Source organism: Anopheles cruzii, chromosome 2 (assembly GCF_943734635.1).
Source record: "Anopheles cruzii chromosome 2, idAnoCruzAS_RS32_06, whole genome shotgun sequence".
Lineage (NCBI taxonomy): Eukaryota > Metazoa > Arthropoda > Insecta > Diptera > Culicidae > Anopheles > Anopheles cruzii.
Window position 1 is genome coordinate 61,371,634 of NC_069144.1, and position 14,589 is coordinate 61,386,222.

The 14,589-nt window shown below is 51.5% G+C and overlaps 1 protein-coding gene across 1 annotated transcript in view; it reads left to right on the forward strand.

Moving 5' to 3' along the window:
* The window catches only part of LOC128268196 (potassium voltage-gated channel subfamily KQT member 5-like), a 91,279-nt gene that overhangs the window by 25,471 nt on the left and 51,219 nt on the right, over positions 1-14,589 (forward strand). The window contains exons 2-6 of the mRNA XM_053005229.1: positions 4,211-4,399; positions 6,290-6,424; positions 8,271-8,353; positions 8,441-8,616; positions 13,996-14,124. Of these exons, the coding sequence (XP_052861189.1) occupies positions 4,263-4,399; positions 6,290-6,424; positions 8,271-8,353; positions 8,441-8,616; positions 13,996-14,124 (660 nt within the window). The 5' untranslated portion in view covers positions 4,211-4,262. The remainder of the gene's footprint in view (positions 1-4,210; positions 4,400-6,289; positions 6,425-8,270; positions 8,354-8,440; positions 8,617-13,995; positions 14,125-14,589) is intronic.

Here is a 14,589-nt window from a genome sequence, read left to right on the forward strand (position 1 = left end):
CTGTAGCTAAAGTGGCCCGGGCGAGGTGCAGCTTTCTAAATTGTTATTATGTTTCTCCTGCACTAAGCCGGGACCTGCAGCATCCGTTAATCCTGCTTAATGATGGCTACGAAAACAACTGCTGAACAGTTGCCGCTTGTTCGATGGTACTGACGACCGTCGCCGTTGGTGCTTGCTTAACATGACCTCAATTAGACAACAATCGTAGCCAGTGCTGCCGTGTTCCCGACACCGGCTGCTGTTGCAGCCACCCGAGGCATAATTTTAATCCGGCTCGGCTTTGGTCTTGTCCAAGTGTCCAAGTGTGCGAATACGGATTGTGTCACGTTTCTCTGCTCCGATGAAGGAGAACTCTAGCTGCAGTCATTCCCAGCGGATCGCTGATAATTAATACTTCTTACTGTACGAGCATATAGACTACGAGCATGAGGGGCTTAAACTAATTTATATTTTGCGCTCAGTGCTTGAATGTTCTTCAAAATAATCGTTCCTTTAAGATACTCCCTGTCGGGATGCAGGGTTCTGTCTGTCCTTCGCAGGCGTCAATCCGAGCGTCGGTCGGCAACCATCTTCAAAGGAAGCTTTTATTGAGCTCCATAAATTTTCATTTGTTGCTGCCGGCATCTCCAGCGGATCAGCCGCGCGGCTCTCTCTCTCGGTATCACACATATTCTTCGCATCGCATCGTGCCGGGCCATGGCCATGCGCTCGGTGAACGCTCTCGGCACACAATCGCAACAATTGGCTAGTGTTTATGTGCCCCTGCCGAAGTTCTTCCGTTCCGGGCGACACTAAAACTGGCCATAGTTTCCGTAGTAGTATCGGGACACTCGGGCCAGATTCCATCGTGATCTACTTTTTATGATCCTTGACGGAAACACATGTATGTCCGGGGCTGGGTGGGGCGAGCGACAGGACAAGTTTGTTCGAAAATTCAATTTGCTAACAGTTTTCTCGGCACGCCGTCTCGGGATCGACGTCCCGGGTGTTGTTTGTTTCTGCCCGAGGCTCGGCAAGCGCCGAACGTACGGTGCGCGCCAATGTTGATTCGATTTCGGTTGAAGTCCAATTTGCACTCGTAATGCCATCCGATATCCTGTGGAGATTGGAAAATGTCGTTCGTTTCCCCGGAGGCCTGGCAAATCGGAGGCGGAGGCTTTAAGACTCGGGGGCTGAAGCTGTCTTCTGGCTTTCACTGAACTTCCTGTTGCAGATTCTTTTAATGATTTTCCGAGACGAATCGGCCGATCGGCCGTCTCCGATTGTACGCCTCATCAACAAGTGACGGGGCACGCACAGCTAACCGATCCGAAATAATGTGATTGGGTTTTCTCCGGGAATAACGCGCTCCGATGGGTGACGTGTCCCGTCCGGTTGATTTAGAGCTGCTCCGGCATAATGGGTTTGATTTATCGTCAATTGATCAAATTGCGTTGGGTGCCGTGACCTGCCGTCGGTCCCGATTCCAGTTTCCGGCGACGATCTATCTCGTACCTTCGCTATCTGTTGCTAGTAGATTGTGTTGTGTCTTCTGAACAGCACAGAAACCCCCATTCTTAACCGGGAGTTCCCGTCACCCGAGTAGCGTATGGCAACTGCCAGAAAGTTCCCCGTTTCCGAATTAAAGTTTTTGCTGGCTTCCAACGCCAACAGTTCCGCCGTTCCGAGAGGGAAAAAGGGGAAAGTGGGAGAAACGGGAGATCCCGGACCCGGACAGATTCCTCAACTTGGTAAAACGGTCAAAAATAAACACATTAATCCGTGCCTCTAATCTTTTTCTCCGCGTCCAGAATTGGCATCGTTGAGAAGATCAAAAGATATGGGTTGCCTGCCGGCCGGGGGCCGGGAGTCTTTCGCAACATCGTCAAGCGGCTTAACGGACACCAGAGTCGGTTGGTTTCTTTCACGGCACGACGATAAGGTCGTGTGGTACCACATAAGCCCTACATACTGTCGATTTAGCCCTACCACACACACACACACACGCACGTTCCGGAGCAGCGAGGACGAAACCGTAGTCCGAAATGGAGTGGACAGCCAGTCCCCGGACCCGTCGGCGACGAGTGGTCGGCGAGGGAATCGTGGCAACAATCAAAGAGTGCTTCTTCCGTCTCCAGAATTCCACGAAACGCCCCGTTCTCGGGGCCCTTGGGCCACGTTGGCTTTCTCGCCAGCCGAGGACAACGATCCGGGTGGCATCCGGTGCGCCCGGAAGCGGGATTTGTTGTTTTCAGTTAGTTAGCAACAAAATAACCAGAACACATCCGGCCGGCTGCAGCAGCTCGGCCGCTTTTTTGGCCGAGAAGAAAGCGCCGAGCTCGCCCCATATCGGGGTGAGCACTTTATGGTGCGAAGGGCTCCGGTCTGCCGACTGCCGCCCGGCCGGGTCATTGGATTTGGGAATTAGAAAAGTAAATACGTGAACGGCGGTCCCGCCCTGAGGTTTTTTCGGGCTCCCACGTCTCCGGCGTTGGGCCGGTTTTTTCCACTCCTTCTTCATCTTCCGCTGCAACTTTGTTTGCCGTTGTCATTTGCTTGTAACCCTCGAGTGTACGTGCCGTCGAACGATGTGTCCACACATACCCACGGCCGCGCACCGTCTTCAAGAACCCGGCCGGTAGCCCGGCTCAGCCGAAGGGGCGATGAGAATTTTCTGTTCGTCCGACCCACAAAACACGGTGCCCCGAGGAGGGCAAAAAGGTGGCAAAAAAGGAGGTCAATCCTTGTTAATACGATGGGTCGGAACGTACTATGTGTGTGAACCCTTATTTGGGAAGTTAATGGTTGCTTTTTTCGTATCACAGATTAGTATATCTCGCCCCTCGGCTTTCTTCCGCTTCACGGTTTTTGTGGCGGGTGGAAAGACAACTGGTGGATCCGGCCCTTCGTGGCGTCTTGGCCTTGGATGGGGTTTTTCCGCACCACCACGTGACTGTCACACATTTGGTGCAAGAACTTATTTGATGGCGTTTTTCTTCGAGGGCAGAAGCTGATTAATCACCTCATCAAACGATGCGATCCGGTATGAATAGCAAATCTCGGGGGGCTCGACCCAAGGGCGGCTCATCGAAGGTAGATGGATAAGTAATGATCCACTTTACGCCTCCGGCTCCGGTTGACTCCTGCGGTGAAGCAGTGTATCGGTGGAAATGTTCCCAACAATAGTGAACGAAAGGTTGTGACCGGCCTCAAGTGGCGAGAATATAATCCTCCAACAACCAGACCCGAAAGCTTCCAGCTGTGGCCGGCAAATCCTAGGCAACACTGTTAAGCATCCCCAAGGATAATCTTATGCGCGAAAAGTGAGACCCTCCTTTGGGGGGGGACCCCTTTTCGCAGCAACATAACTCGGCCCTTCGGCGCGCTAAACGGATTCCGGCGCGCAAACATTGCACTCTCGGTGGCTCGTAATTTCACTTTGTGGGTCTCCTGTTTTATGACTGTCCCCGTTATTGCGCCACATCCTCGGGACGAGACGGGCCGGGACATAATACTGTATTTGCATAATTAGTCCGGTGGCTCCGGTCTGATGATCCCCCCCGCGGGATTGGTGTTGTCGAAGTTTCTTTTTCCGACGAGCGCGCGACGGGCTTGCGGGCCGGGTTTTTAGTGGTCTGCATTCCGTGGCGCGAATCATCGTCTAATTTGCGAAGCAAATAAACCCGACGTTCCGTTTTAGCCGGCTTTGCGGTGCTGGTTGCGGCCGCTTAAGTTGCCCGAACCCCGGTGGCGGCCGCATTCCTAGAGACGGCATTCCGGCAACATCAACCGGCCCTAGACCGGTGTCTTCAACCGGCGACGGGGCTCTGCCAGTCAAACTTGCCAGCGAAAGTTTCCATAATGAACTCGCGAAATAACTCCTGGCTCTTCTTCGGAGCTTCGAGTCAGCTTCCACGACTGGAGGAGGGACTGGTGTTATTTTCTAATTGTTTTAAAAACGATGCAAGAAGATAGAAACTTTTCCTAGCTCAACGCCGGTGCTTATCCTCGGGATCGTGCAAAGTGTTTCTCTAGACGCTCGTCAGATGAGGATCTGAGACAGAGGCCGCGCTTAATTGTGGCACACTTACGCGTTATGAGCTGTCAGCTTGAGTGACTCGAGATTTTAACAAGACCGCAAGAAACATCCTTGAGAACGTATTGAGGAGCTTCATTCTTTTTGTGCAACATATTTGATTGATACCAATGATTTGCTCTTCTTTTCTTTCAGCGCGTGCAGACTATCTGACAAAAATAGGGCCGACCGGCTTGCAAGACCACGAATGTCACTGCTGGGGAAGCCGCTCAACTATAACCGCGGCTCACGACGTGATGCCCGTTATAGGCGGCTGCAGAGCAGGGTCTACAATTTTCTCGAGCGACCCCGGGGCTTCAAAGCGATTTTCTACCATGTCTGTGTGTAAGTATCAACGTGGACGAGAGCCTTTGAGAGTCGGAAATAAAATGTGGCCACAGTGAAGCGAGAGCGCCATTACCTGCTGGGAGCTGAGTCCGGTGAGAAACCCGTGGAAACAAAATGGAAGTGAGCAATTAGCAAAAGTTTGTAAGATTCAATTCTTCGTCCATACTGTCTCCTCGTCGCTTCGCCGGGTGACGTGTTTCGGGCGGAAGTGGTGCCCAGCAGTGTCCAGCAGCAGTGTCCAGCGCCTGTGGCGATGTGCACTCAGCGTAAATCAATTAGGTGGCGCGCAATAAAGTCCTAATTAAATTTTCATAACCATGACAGACACGAAAGTCGGATCGGAATCGCTGCCGGAGCGGATGGCTTCCACTTCCGGGATCGTGTTTCGGCTATTTACATGCCACTCAAACGAGAACGGCCCCGAGCAGTTCCGGTCAGAGACGCAGAGCATACGAGATGCAACTTTTTCCGAGTTATTAAACGTGAACTCATCCGTATCGGGCCCGAGGGCCCTCGATGCCATTATCCTGCGTTTCAGTTCCTATGAGCCGTGCCCATGTAATGGCTTCACGGTCACATTATTATTCAGAAGACAAACCTAAAGCTTAGTTTACTCAAATCGTTTCACACACATCGATCCACCGACTCGAACGTCCAATCGATCGTATCGAATTACATCGGTTGGCTGCTGGCCAAAACTGCGAACGGCATTTCATGCCAATTTCGGTTTTTTTTTGCTGAGCTTCTCTCTTGTTTTTGGCACAAGTTTCGACATTGTTGCGTCTTTCAACCGTTCGTCGCCATCGATTATTGCAATCTAGAATTGTGCTGGAACCGGCCGGCGGGAAGATCATTGCGCCCCCCTTTTCTCTTTGCGCTCGTCGAGTTTGATGCCCAGGAATTATGAGCGAGCATAACATCTGTCGAAGTTTTTATTTCCGTTCACGGTCCGGGCCATTCTGGCTCGGGTTCAATTATTAATCCCGGGTCGAAAAAACCCGCAGGAACCTTGCGGAATCACCGCCGCCAACAGGTGGTGGTCGCTGGAGCGGTTCCAAAAAAGCTTCTAAGGCAACTCGCATAAAACATGGCCCAAGTGCCAGCGGGTCGTGTCCCAATAAAGCAATATTTTTCGCAAGCTATTAAAGCTAATGGCACGAAAGAAGAACAATAAACTGTGATCTGAGTGTTGGAAATGCTAGCCCCAGGTATGAACGGAAGTGTTTTTTGTTAAATTGTTAGTGTTTTTATCAAAAATTGGTCCCTTTTTATGTAGTCACCAGTCTTAAGCTACTTCGCACTGTGTGGTTCGTTTGGCCACCGTCGGGAAAGGCTGCTTCGATGAACCTTTCACGACGAATCCCTCACATAATGTCGCCGGAACCGCATCTCGTTGTCATTCGCACGCAACGCACAGAGACGGGTTGCTGGCCTGTCAGGTTGATTGAATGGCTGATTGCTGTTTCCTGTGGAGGCGAGGGCCATCAACTGCGGCAGTCACTTAGCGAGTCGGGCCACCGCAAATCCCTTGGCGAAATGTTTTGACAGAATCGGAAATCGGTCGGAATTAGCGCGTTCTCCGGGAGGACACTTCAGGCCCGTCACGTCAACTTGGTACCATTTGCCGCGGGGTTGCTCGATCGGGTTCCACCGGCTCCACGTTCATTCGATGGCAAACGACAAGCGAGTTCTACTCACGGATGAGTTAATCAAGCTGACAGAGGTAATGATTTGGTTCGCACGAGGCCACTCGAAATCGATGACGACAGGGGTGACGCGGACAGTTCCCTGGTCTTTACTGTGGTTCATTTTATTTAGACTACTTTTTCGGGCAACAATTTTATAGAAACTAAACATTTCTTCTGCTAACTCTCTTTGCTCTTTCAGATTTTTTATGGTGTTCACATGTTTGGCCTTAAGTGTCTTCTCAACTATTCAGGAATACGAGGAACAAGCAATCGCCATCTTATTCGTCATGGAGATTATAGTAGTAATATGGTTCTCGATCGAGTTCTTCCTAAGGTAAGTGTGTCACCGTTCCGTTCCGGTAGCGTTTTGCGTAGTGGGGTAGTAGAAACCGCACCTATCTCCGACCGCCGACAAAGTTCCCGGTGCAAGTTCAGACAGTCACGTGAAGCGTTCGTGCCCGCAGGACATCAATTTCCTCCCGGTCCAACTGTATTCCGTATTTGCCTGGCGGCCTTTCGGTGGCCGTCCATCATTCGCGCGTTCGCCGTCTGCGCCATTGATCACGCTGCCGTGCACCGGAAATTATACGCATTGCCGTTATGCGACAATGGCAATCGAGGTCGAGAAATGAGGGTCCCGAAAGGGTCTCGTTGGAAAAGAAATTCATCATCACACGCAAAGTACGGTTGGTCGGTCGATGCATCATCAGCATAATTCTTTGGCCAGTGGGGCGTCCCGAACTTCAAAACGAAACGTTAACGTTAGCTCGTGCGCAGAATGTTTGCTAAATCTGTGCTAAATCAATTTACTGCGAAATCGATGGCCTAAAGATCGATAAATTAAACCGCGCCGTCTTTAAAGCGCCCAACGAGCAGCCTTATTCAATTAGGGCACGCCACGCCGCCGCGTGTTTGAAACGTTTACGTCCGGTTTAACAGGCATTTCGAATTAACACCTCGCGCGCAGACGAGTGTGTGAATCAACATCTTAATCGATTTCGTTCACGATTCACCAGAACGGCGGGCGCGGCCCGAGCGATCCCTGGCATCCTCTTAATTTATAAGCAATTTGCCTCACTTTCCTGGGCCCAGGTCAGGTCGGGTCGGGAGAGCACATCGCATTAACACACGCCACAAGTCAACGCTATATCCGGGGCCGCGTGACTTACGTGAGGCGGGGAGTCGTTTGCAAGCGGCTCGATGTGTGTGCATCACGACGGCGACGGCGGAAGTAGCACTCGTTGGCTCGTTCCGTGAACCGAGGGTCCTTGTATGCGCGCACACACGCGACCAAGCGGTGTCAGCAGCAGGACACGTATCGGGTCGCGCAAGACTTCACTTTGAAGAAGAATCGTCTTCTGCGGTCTTCTGCCGATGACCGATGTGGATTATCGGCTCTCCGGCCGACCTGCCGTCCGGCCGGGTTCCGTTGATTGATTGATGATGGATACGTTCAATTAACCATTCGTGCGGAACCACTGTTAGCGGCCAAGATTGGATTCGCTCAATTTCGTGCCGCCACGCAACGGTGGCCCTCGAGATCGAGATCGAGCTGCTCGGTCTCCGGGTGTGGATTAAATATTTAACTTTCGCGTCCTATCGCCACGTCACACCGAATTCCGGTGGGTCACCCGTTTCAAAAATGCAAACACATTTTTCGGGTGTGCTACATTTCGGAAGGTCATCCGGTCTGGACGATTTATGCGCCATTAAACGAACGGCAAACGAAGGGCACGTGCACTGGCGGGCACCGGGCGTGAGTTTTGTGGGCCGAAACTGTTAAGTATAATTGCATGCCGCAACTTTTGGGTGTTGACACTGAGTTTCGGTTGGCGTGCCACATATCACGCGCGAAATAATTGAGTGCGCAATCCGCAAAAATCGGGCGCGCCCGCAAACAAATCGGCCCAATGGGAACGCGGTCCAATTAGAGGGAGTGATGCATAATTACACTAATTATTTATGTCCAGAGTTTGGTGTTTAGGTGTGTCTGTGCGCGTTGTGTGTGACTCCATTCCGCGTTGGTGATTCGATTTATTTCACAATTAAAATGTAATTATTGCCTTAGGCTTTAGGCGCGCGAGGTGCATCAATGCGTCATGCGACTGCTGCATGCGAACTTTATTGGCAATTAGTTGGACAGTTTGTAAAGAGCTGCGTTTTCCCTTCATTTTCCACAGACTTTGGTCATCAGGATGTCGTTCGCGCTATCAAGGAGCTGTGGGGAGGCTGAAGTTTTTAAAACGGCCTTTTTGTATCATAGGTTCGTCGCCGATTGCAGCGTAATCCGACATCCGTTCGCTTCACACTTCCGGTTCTCTCTCTCTCACTCTCTTTCTCTGTGGAGCAGATATAGTGACGATAGCCGCCTCCATAGTGGTGCTCGTAATGGGAACATCCGGGCAGGTGTTTGCCACCAGTGCGCTTCGAGGGTTACGCTTTTTCCAGATCCTGCGCATGGTGCGCATGGACCGACGTGGCGGAACGTGGAAACTGCTAGGGAGTGTTGTCTACGCTCACAGACAGGTAAGTGGCATAGTTTCGTGCACCTCTCTCTCTCGATCCGCCCATTCCCATCCCGATCCCCGAGTTCAACCTCCATTCAACGTGTGTTCTGTTTGTTGACCCCCGTCCCGAGACTGCCAAGTAAAGAAATCCACTCCCGGGGTCAACTTGGTGTGCCACCTTTAAAGGGCGCACAATGCCCACGCTCGTTATGTCCGGGACTGTGGCCGGACGGAGCCTTTTTTCGCCGCCATCGATGACCATCTCGCGTTAAATGGCACTTTGCTGTGAGAGGACGGCGTATCGATTTCTTTTGAGCAGCCAACCATTTGTCGGTTCTTGTTGCCTTCCTTTCGCCCTGTTGCGCACGGCTTGAAGAGGAAGTCTCGTAGCGACTGTGCGACTTCATTGCAAAAGCTGCCGGTGTGGCCCAGCGGCCGGTTTCCGGTGCCCACCACCACCCGGGAACAAACCCGGGCGCGAACAACCGCCAGCTTGGCTCAGTTCATTTTCCGATTTCCCATTTATCGGTATTTATTGGTGGGAACGAAAGAGCCGAGAAATGGGCCAACGCTCTGTCACCAACCCCTTGACAACGTGGTGAAGGACAAAGGGGCGGGCGGGTGACCCACCGCGTCCGTCGGGGAAAATAGCAATCGGTGCTATGGAGTTGTTTCCCTCGACATCGGCTTAATCCGGATCGTGACTGGGCCCTGGATGCTGTGCCGGAGTTGATGTGCTTTTTTTAATGCCATTTGATTTTGTTGACCCCTCGGGTCCGGGTGGACGGAAAACGGTGCGTGTGGTGCGCATTCCGTTTCCTTCATCCCGAGGGCGATGTCTTTTTCGCAGCACACCAATCGATCGGGGCAAAGCACAGCGTCGGCAATGATAAAACGTAACGGTCAGTTATGATGGCACTGCTCGCTGGTCTCTCGGATCTTGATGTCTCGCCCATGGTCGTGCATGGTCTGCTGATGGCATCAAACGACATCCAGCGGCATCCGAGCGAAAGCCACTCGAAACTTCTCGGTGCTTGCGTTACAATGCGTTAAGCAAGTGCGCTCAAGTAGAAGATTCCGTCCGCTGGACATGCTTTATCGAACGGAAAAACGTGACCACAATTTCGGAGCACCCTTACGTCCGACGTTCAGTCCACGCGACGATCGATTTGTGGTCGACAAATGCTAAAAAATATCCTATCTGTCTGAAAGGTGCTAGAACAGAAAGGAGCAACGGCCGTCTCTTATCTACCGATCGATTTTAAACCGTTCTCTTCCGGTTACATCGGCGCACACGCCACGCCATTTCCGGAATCGGGAGGGCGAAATGATCCAAGATAAGCCCGGCCCGGCCCGAAAGTGCCACAACAATTTGCTCATAATAACAATAATCATGCATAATTTAGCGAACAACGTCTAGGAAACAGTCGGGCTTCCGCTTCGGTGAAAATTATTAATGATCGTGTAGCTCCGGCCCCGTGCGCCGCCTGCCCGAAGGCTACCAGGCGCCTCCATCGCAGCGAACGTTGGCCATTTAGTAGGACGGCAGGTGACGACCGCTTTTTCCCGACCGAGGACGGTGCGAAAGCCTTCTCACCGGATTTCGCCGGAGGAAGGGGCCACCGGCAATGCAGCTTCCCGTCTGGCGATTTCATAAGCTACGTAACAAGTACGATCCATCATATTTCCGCAACCCTTTCCCTGGTGGCCAGAGTGAGGGCAGCATGGTTGTGTTTGTGTTGGGTTTTGTTTTCGTGACCAAAAACTCCGACACGTACAATTAACGTCTGCCACTTCCGGTCGAGCGGCACCGTGATGCACTTTCCCGAAAAGCCGGCCCGTTATCATGGCGCCGTGTCCGTGTAGACGACAAACTTTATGATAAAAGCCCCCCGCCGGCTGTCCGAACCTGTCGGCTTTGGCACATTCTCGAAGCGGAAGTGTTCCCGGCGCGAACTTTGCATCTTAGCTTGCACTTTCAAGTCTCTCTCGTCGTTATCAGCAGAGATTGTGTGCTTGAAAAAGAGACTCCATTCGGCCTCGGCCCGGACCGGGTTCCATTTCGTTGCATAAACACTAACCCGAGCGGGGCGGGACTCCATCATTTATTTTCCCAAACCACTCCCACCGCCTGGCCGTATCACGTAAGGGTCGGTCGAATATGTTTGTTTTCAATGTACACCGAACGGGGAGAAAAGCTCACGCAAAAAGAAAAATAATTTAATTTCATAACCCCTTTCTGATTTATGTACCCATTAAGCCCATGAACCGTTGTTTTTACGATGCTATCAGTCGGAATGGGGCCCGGTAGCGGTTGAATATCATTGCATGACTCCATAAACGGCCCGGCGTGTGTCGTATGTTTCGGACTGCGGCCGTCGTCGTCGTGGCTGTTTTTTACTCGTTTCACTTTAATGCCTTACTTAGCCGCCGGTGGACGGTGGACGATTTTCCACCAGCATAGCTTTGCTGCTGCGTGACAGGAAATAAAGAAAACTTTGCAGCCTTCGATAATGGGGGATGAGCGCTCGCGTTTCGAGGGGCTGGTCATAAAATGATGAAAAGCCCGTGACTTCCGGGCTTGAAAGCATTCCGGGTTTTAGTAGTGTAAATCCTCCCGGAGATTGTGGGCGAAATCATTTCTCCCTTTACAGCGGACGGAGTGCTGTCCAACAAGTAGCGGCGAAACCGTTTCTCGGGGGGTTTATGATACTAATAAAACGTATGATGGCCAACTCCACTTTACGTCTAATGTGGTATTCGGGCCATTCAGTATAATTCAATGAAACTCCATTCACTCTATTGAATATACATTCCGATATTGCTGCGAGTTGCGAACCCCGGCCACCGGCTCACCGGTTATGATCACGTACCCAATTCAATTACACACCAAATACGCTTGTCCTACCGAGTTGCCGGGCCAACGAAAGTTGGCGGCCATTGAACCGAGCCAAGTATTATTTAATGACGAAACAGTACTATCAGCTCATTAAGATAATGGCGCGTGTATTAGTGGTCCTGGTGCAGTTCGCCGTACGCGATGGCAGACCTGTTGGTTTCCTGGGTCCGGGCCCGAACCCGGAATCCAGGTGGAGTGCCGACTGCTCAGTCGTAGTATCCTTGCAAAATGGACTTAAACTTTGCCCGCTTACACCCGGATCCGCACGCTGCCTCGGTGCGGACTTCTGCACTTAATTGCAAATACATTTGCTTATTTTCCGTGCCACTGATAAACCCGTTCCGATTCCGGGACGACACAGTCCAGGATTCGGGACGGCAGATAGAAAGCGAGGGACAGAGGCAGGGAAAGAATGGGAGGCATGAATGAAAACTGTAGCAATATTTCATTTAACTTTCATAATTGTTTCAATTCGCCTCAGCGAAGCGCACCGCAGTAGGCACGGAGCTCGTAACAGACCGCCCCGGTGCAGGGCGCTGCTAGCTTTTCCATCGCCACCTTCGATCTGCAGACGTGCCGTGTTCCGTTTTCCGCACGCCAGCCAGCCGGTCGGGTTGCTACGGTAGCTGCTAAACAAAGTGAAATTAATGAAGAATGATTGTGTTGGTATGGGAAATGACTCGCCAGGTGAGAGGCAGCAAGTGTTTATGTGTTTTTTGGTTTTTTCACCGGGCCAAGCACCGGCTGCCCGATATGCAAAGCCCCCACGGGAGCGTCCTGTTGCAGAGTAGCCGAGTAGCTCTGTTGGTTTTTCGCTTCGCTTTCGCAAAACTGCACGCTGCAGTCGGTACTCCGGCGAGACTTAATGTTCTTGCGGGCCCATCGGAACGATCAGTGTGTGGTTTTTGCAGGAAGCCTCGCGCAGGTTCCGTTCGTCGTTCCGGACCGTAAAACTCACCATTCGCTCACGGGCTCACGGTGGCGGCGGTGAAAAAGGATGTGCGAAACGAAAGCCACAGCCGCCGCCGACCGTCGAGCGTGGGGAGCTTCCCCGGGAGTGCAATCGAAAAGGATTAAATTCCAATTAATAATCCTGAAAACGCTCGCACCAACCGCACACGTGTTCTGGTGGTGTTCTGGTTGGTGTTTGGCAAGCGTTCCTTGCGGGGCCCGGACGAGGAAAGTTAATTAAACATATTATTCCAACGCCCGTTTAGCTCAGAAAACTTGGGGATTTGCAATCTGCTCCTCGTGTAGTAAACTGGGGTGGAACATTGTAAACCACGGGCTCCATTGGGTTGTTATTGGAAAGTTTTAAGCTACTTTTACTGAGAAACACACCCCTTTTGTAAGGTTTATCGTTTTTTGGATTGCAAACAATTATCGAGACACGTTCGCCGCTGCAGGCTGCGAGACGCCGATTGAGCCGATTTTCCATTATTCAATTAAAGCGTTGCCGCTGGCGTTACGGTGCGTTTCAAGATCACGGCCGCGTGGAAATAATTTTTATCCCACCAAATGGCCGATGCCAATTAAGATAGATTGCCGCCAGTGGCCGCCGCTGCGACGATGAGAGATGCCTGATGCAGCGATTTGCTCAGCTCATGGCGGCGCGAAATACGGCGGCTGACATTAATGATTTGTGAGATCTGCCCGGGGTCCGTATCGGGGATAGCAATCGCGGCACCTTCTGTGACCCGCATTCGAGGGCCCTCCGCTGTCGGAGATTATTTTGTTTGTTCCGCGCGAGATATGGCCACGGTGAGGTGAAAAGTGGCAATTGGTGCGGCATTTCGATCGACATTTATCGGCCCACGGGTTGGTGATGGTGCCATATTGGCTGGAGGTGAAATTAATTTACGCCACAATTATCTTATCGAAACGAAACAGAAAGCCACTTTACTGGGATTAACGATTGTATTCAAAAATGTTCCTCCCTCATGTTGCCCTACTTGAGAAGGGTTCAGATGTCGAAAAGTGAGCGTTAGCTAATCCCACACACTCACCTAAATCACAACATCATGCCGTGGGGGTTGTTCCTAAACCCGTCCGTGTGGCCATCGTAGGATACTACCTTTGTTTCGTTAGTTCTATGTTGCTCAACAGACAGTCGATGGTCACACATTACCCCCATCTAGTTGGTGTGGTTTGGAACGTTAGCCCGGACCGCTCTTTATCGTCTTTCCTAGCCCTCTGGCCTCTCCAACACCTCCTTCAGAACAGTTGCCAGATCAACCGCGCTTGGCACACACACTTCTTCCCCTTCCTAATACCGAAGCTAATTCCAATTTTACGATCCTAAAATCCTGCTCGCAACGGTTCCGAGTTCCATCCGGGCACATTTCCATTGGTCACCGCTGCTGCTGCTGCTGCCGTCGCCGCAGTATCCTTGGACTCGTTTAATTTCCTGTGTTCCCTGTGTGCCGTGTGAACCGCCTCGGTTCTCACACATAATCGACTCGCTCGCTCACTCACCTCCTTTCTTCTCTTCTTTTCCAGGAATTAATTACAACCTTGTATATAGGGTTTCTGGGCCTTATTTTTGCCTCGTTTTTAGTGTATTTAATGGAGAAGGACGTCAAGGAAACTAAGTTCAGTAACTTTGCTCAAGCTTTATGGTGGGGTGTGGTGAGTATAAGGTTTTCTCTTGGTTTTTTTCCTCTTCCGGCGTTTTGCGTTGTTTTCTTTCTTATCCGGCCAAATCCGAGGGCTCGCTGCGGAAAATGTGGGTCGGTCCCCGTTCCTGGAATGGGCCCTCCCACGGGTGCCTGCTTCGTTTCGGAGTTTCGTTCGCTGTGCGTTAAAGCTCCGGCAATGGCAAGCAATCGTTTTCAATATTTAGCGGAAACTAAAATTAAATTCAAAATTATTGCCGACCCGTTGCGTATGGGGCCACCACTGTGTGGCCGATTGCCTTGCCGGCCGCGTACCGGCAGTGTGCCCCAGTTAAATATTGTAACGCCTAACATTAAATTTATTAATTTCTTGCGTTCCGTTGCGTTTCACGGCCCCGGACGTTCGTGGCGGCCCAGGCCCAGGATGTACATTATATAGCCGTTTCTTATCTCCACTATGTTGCCATTTTCCCTCCCT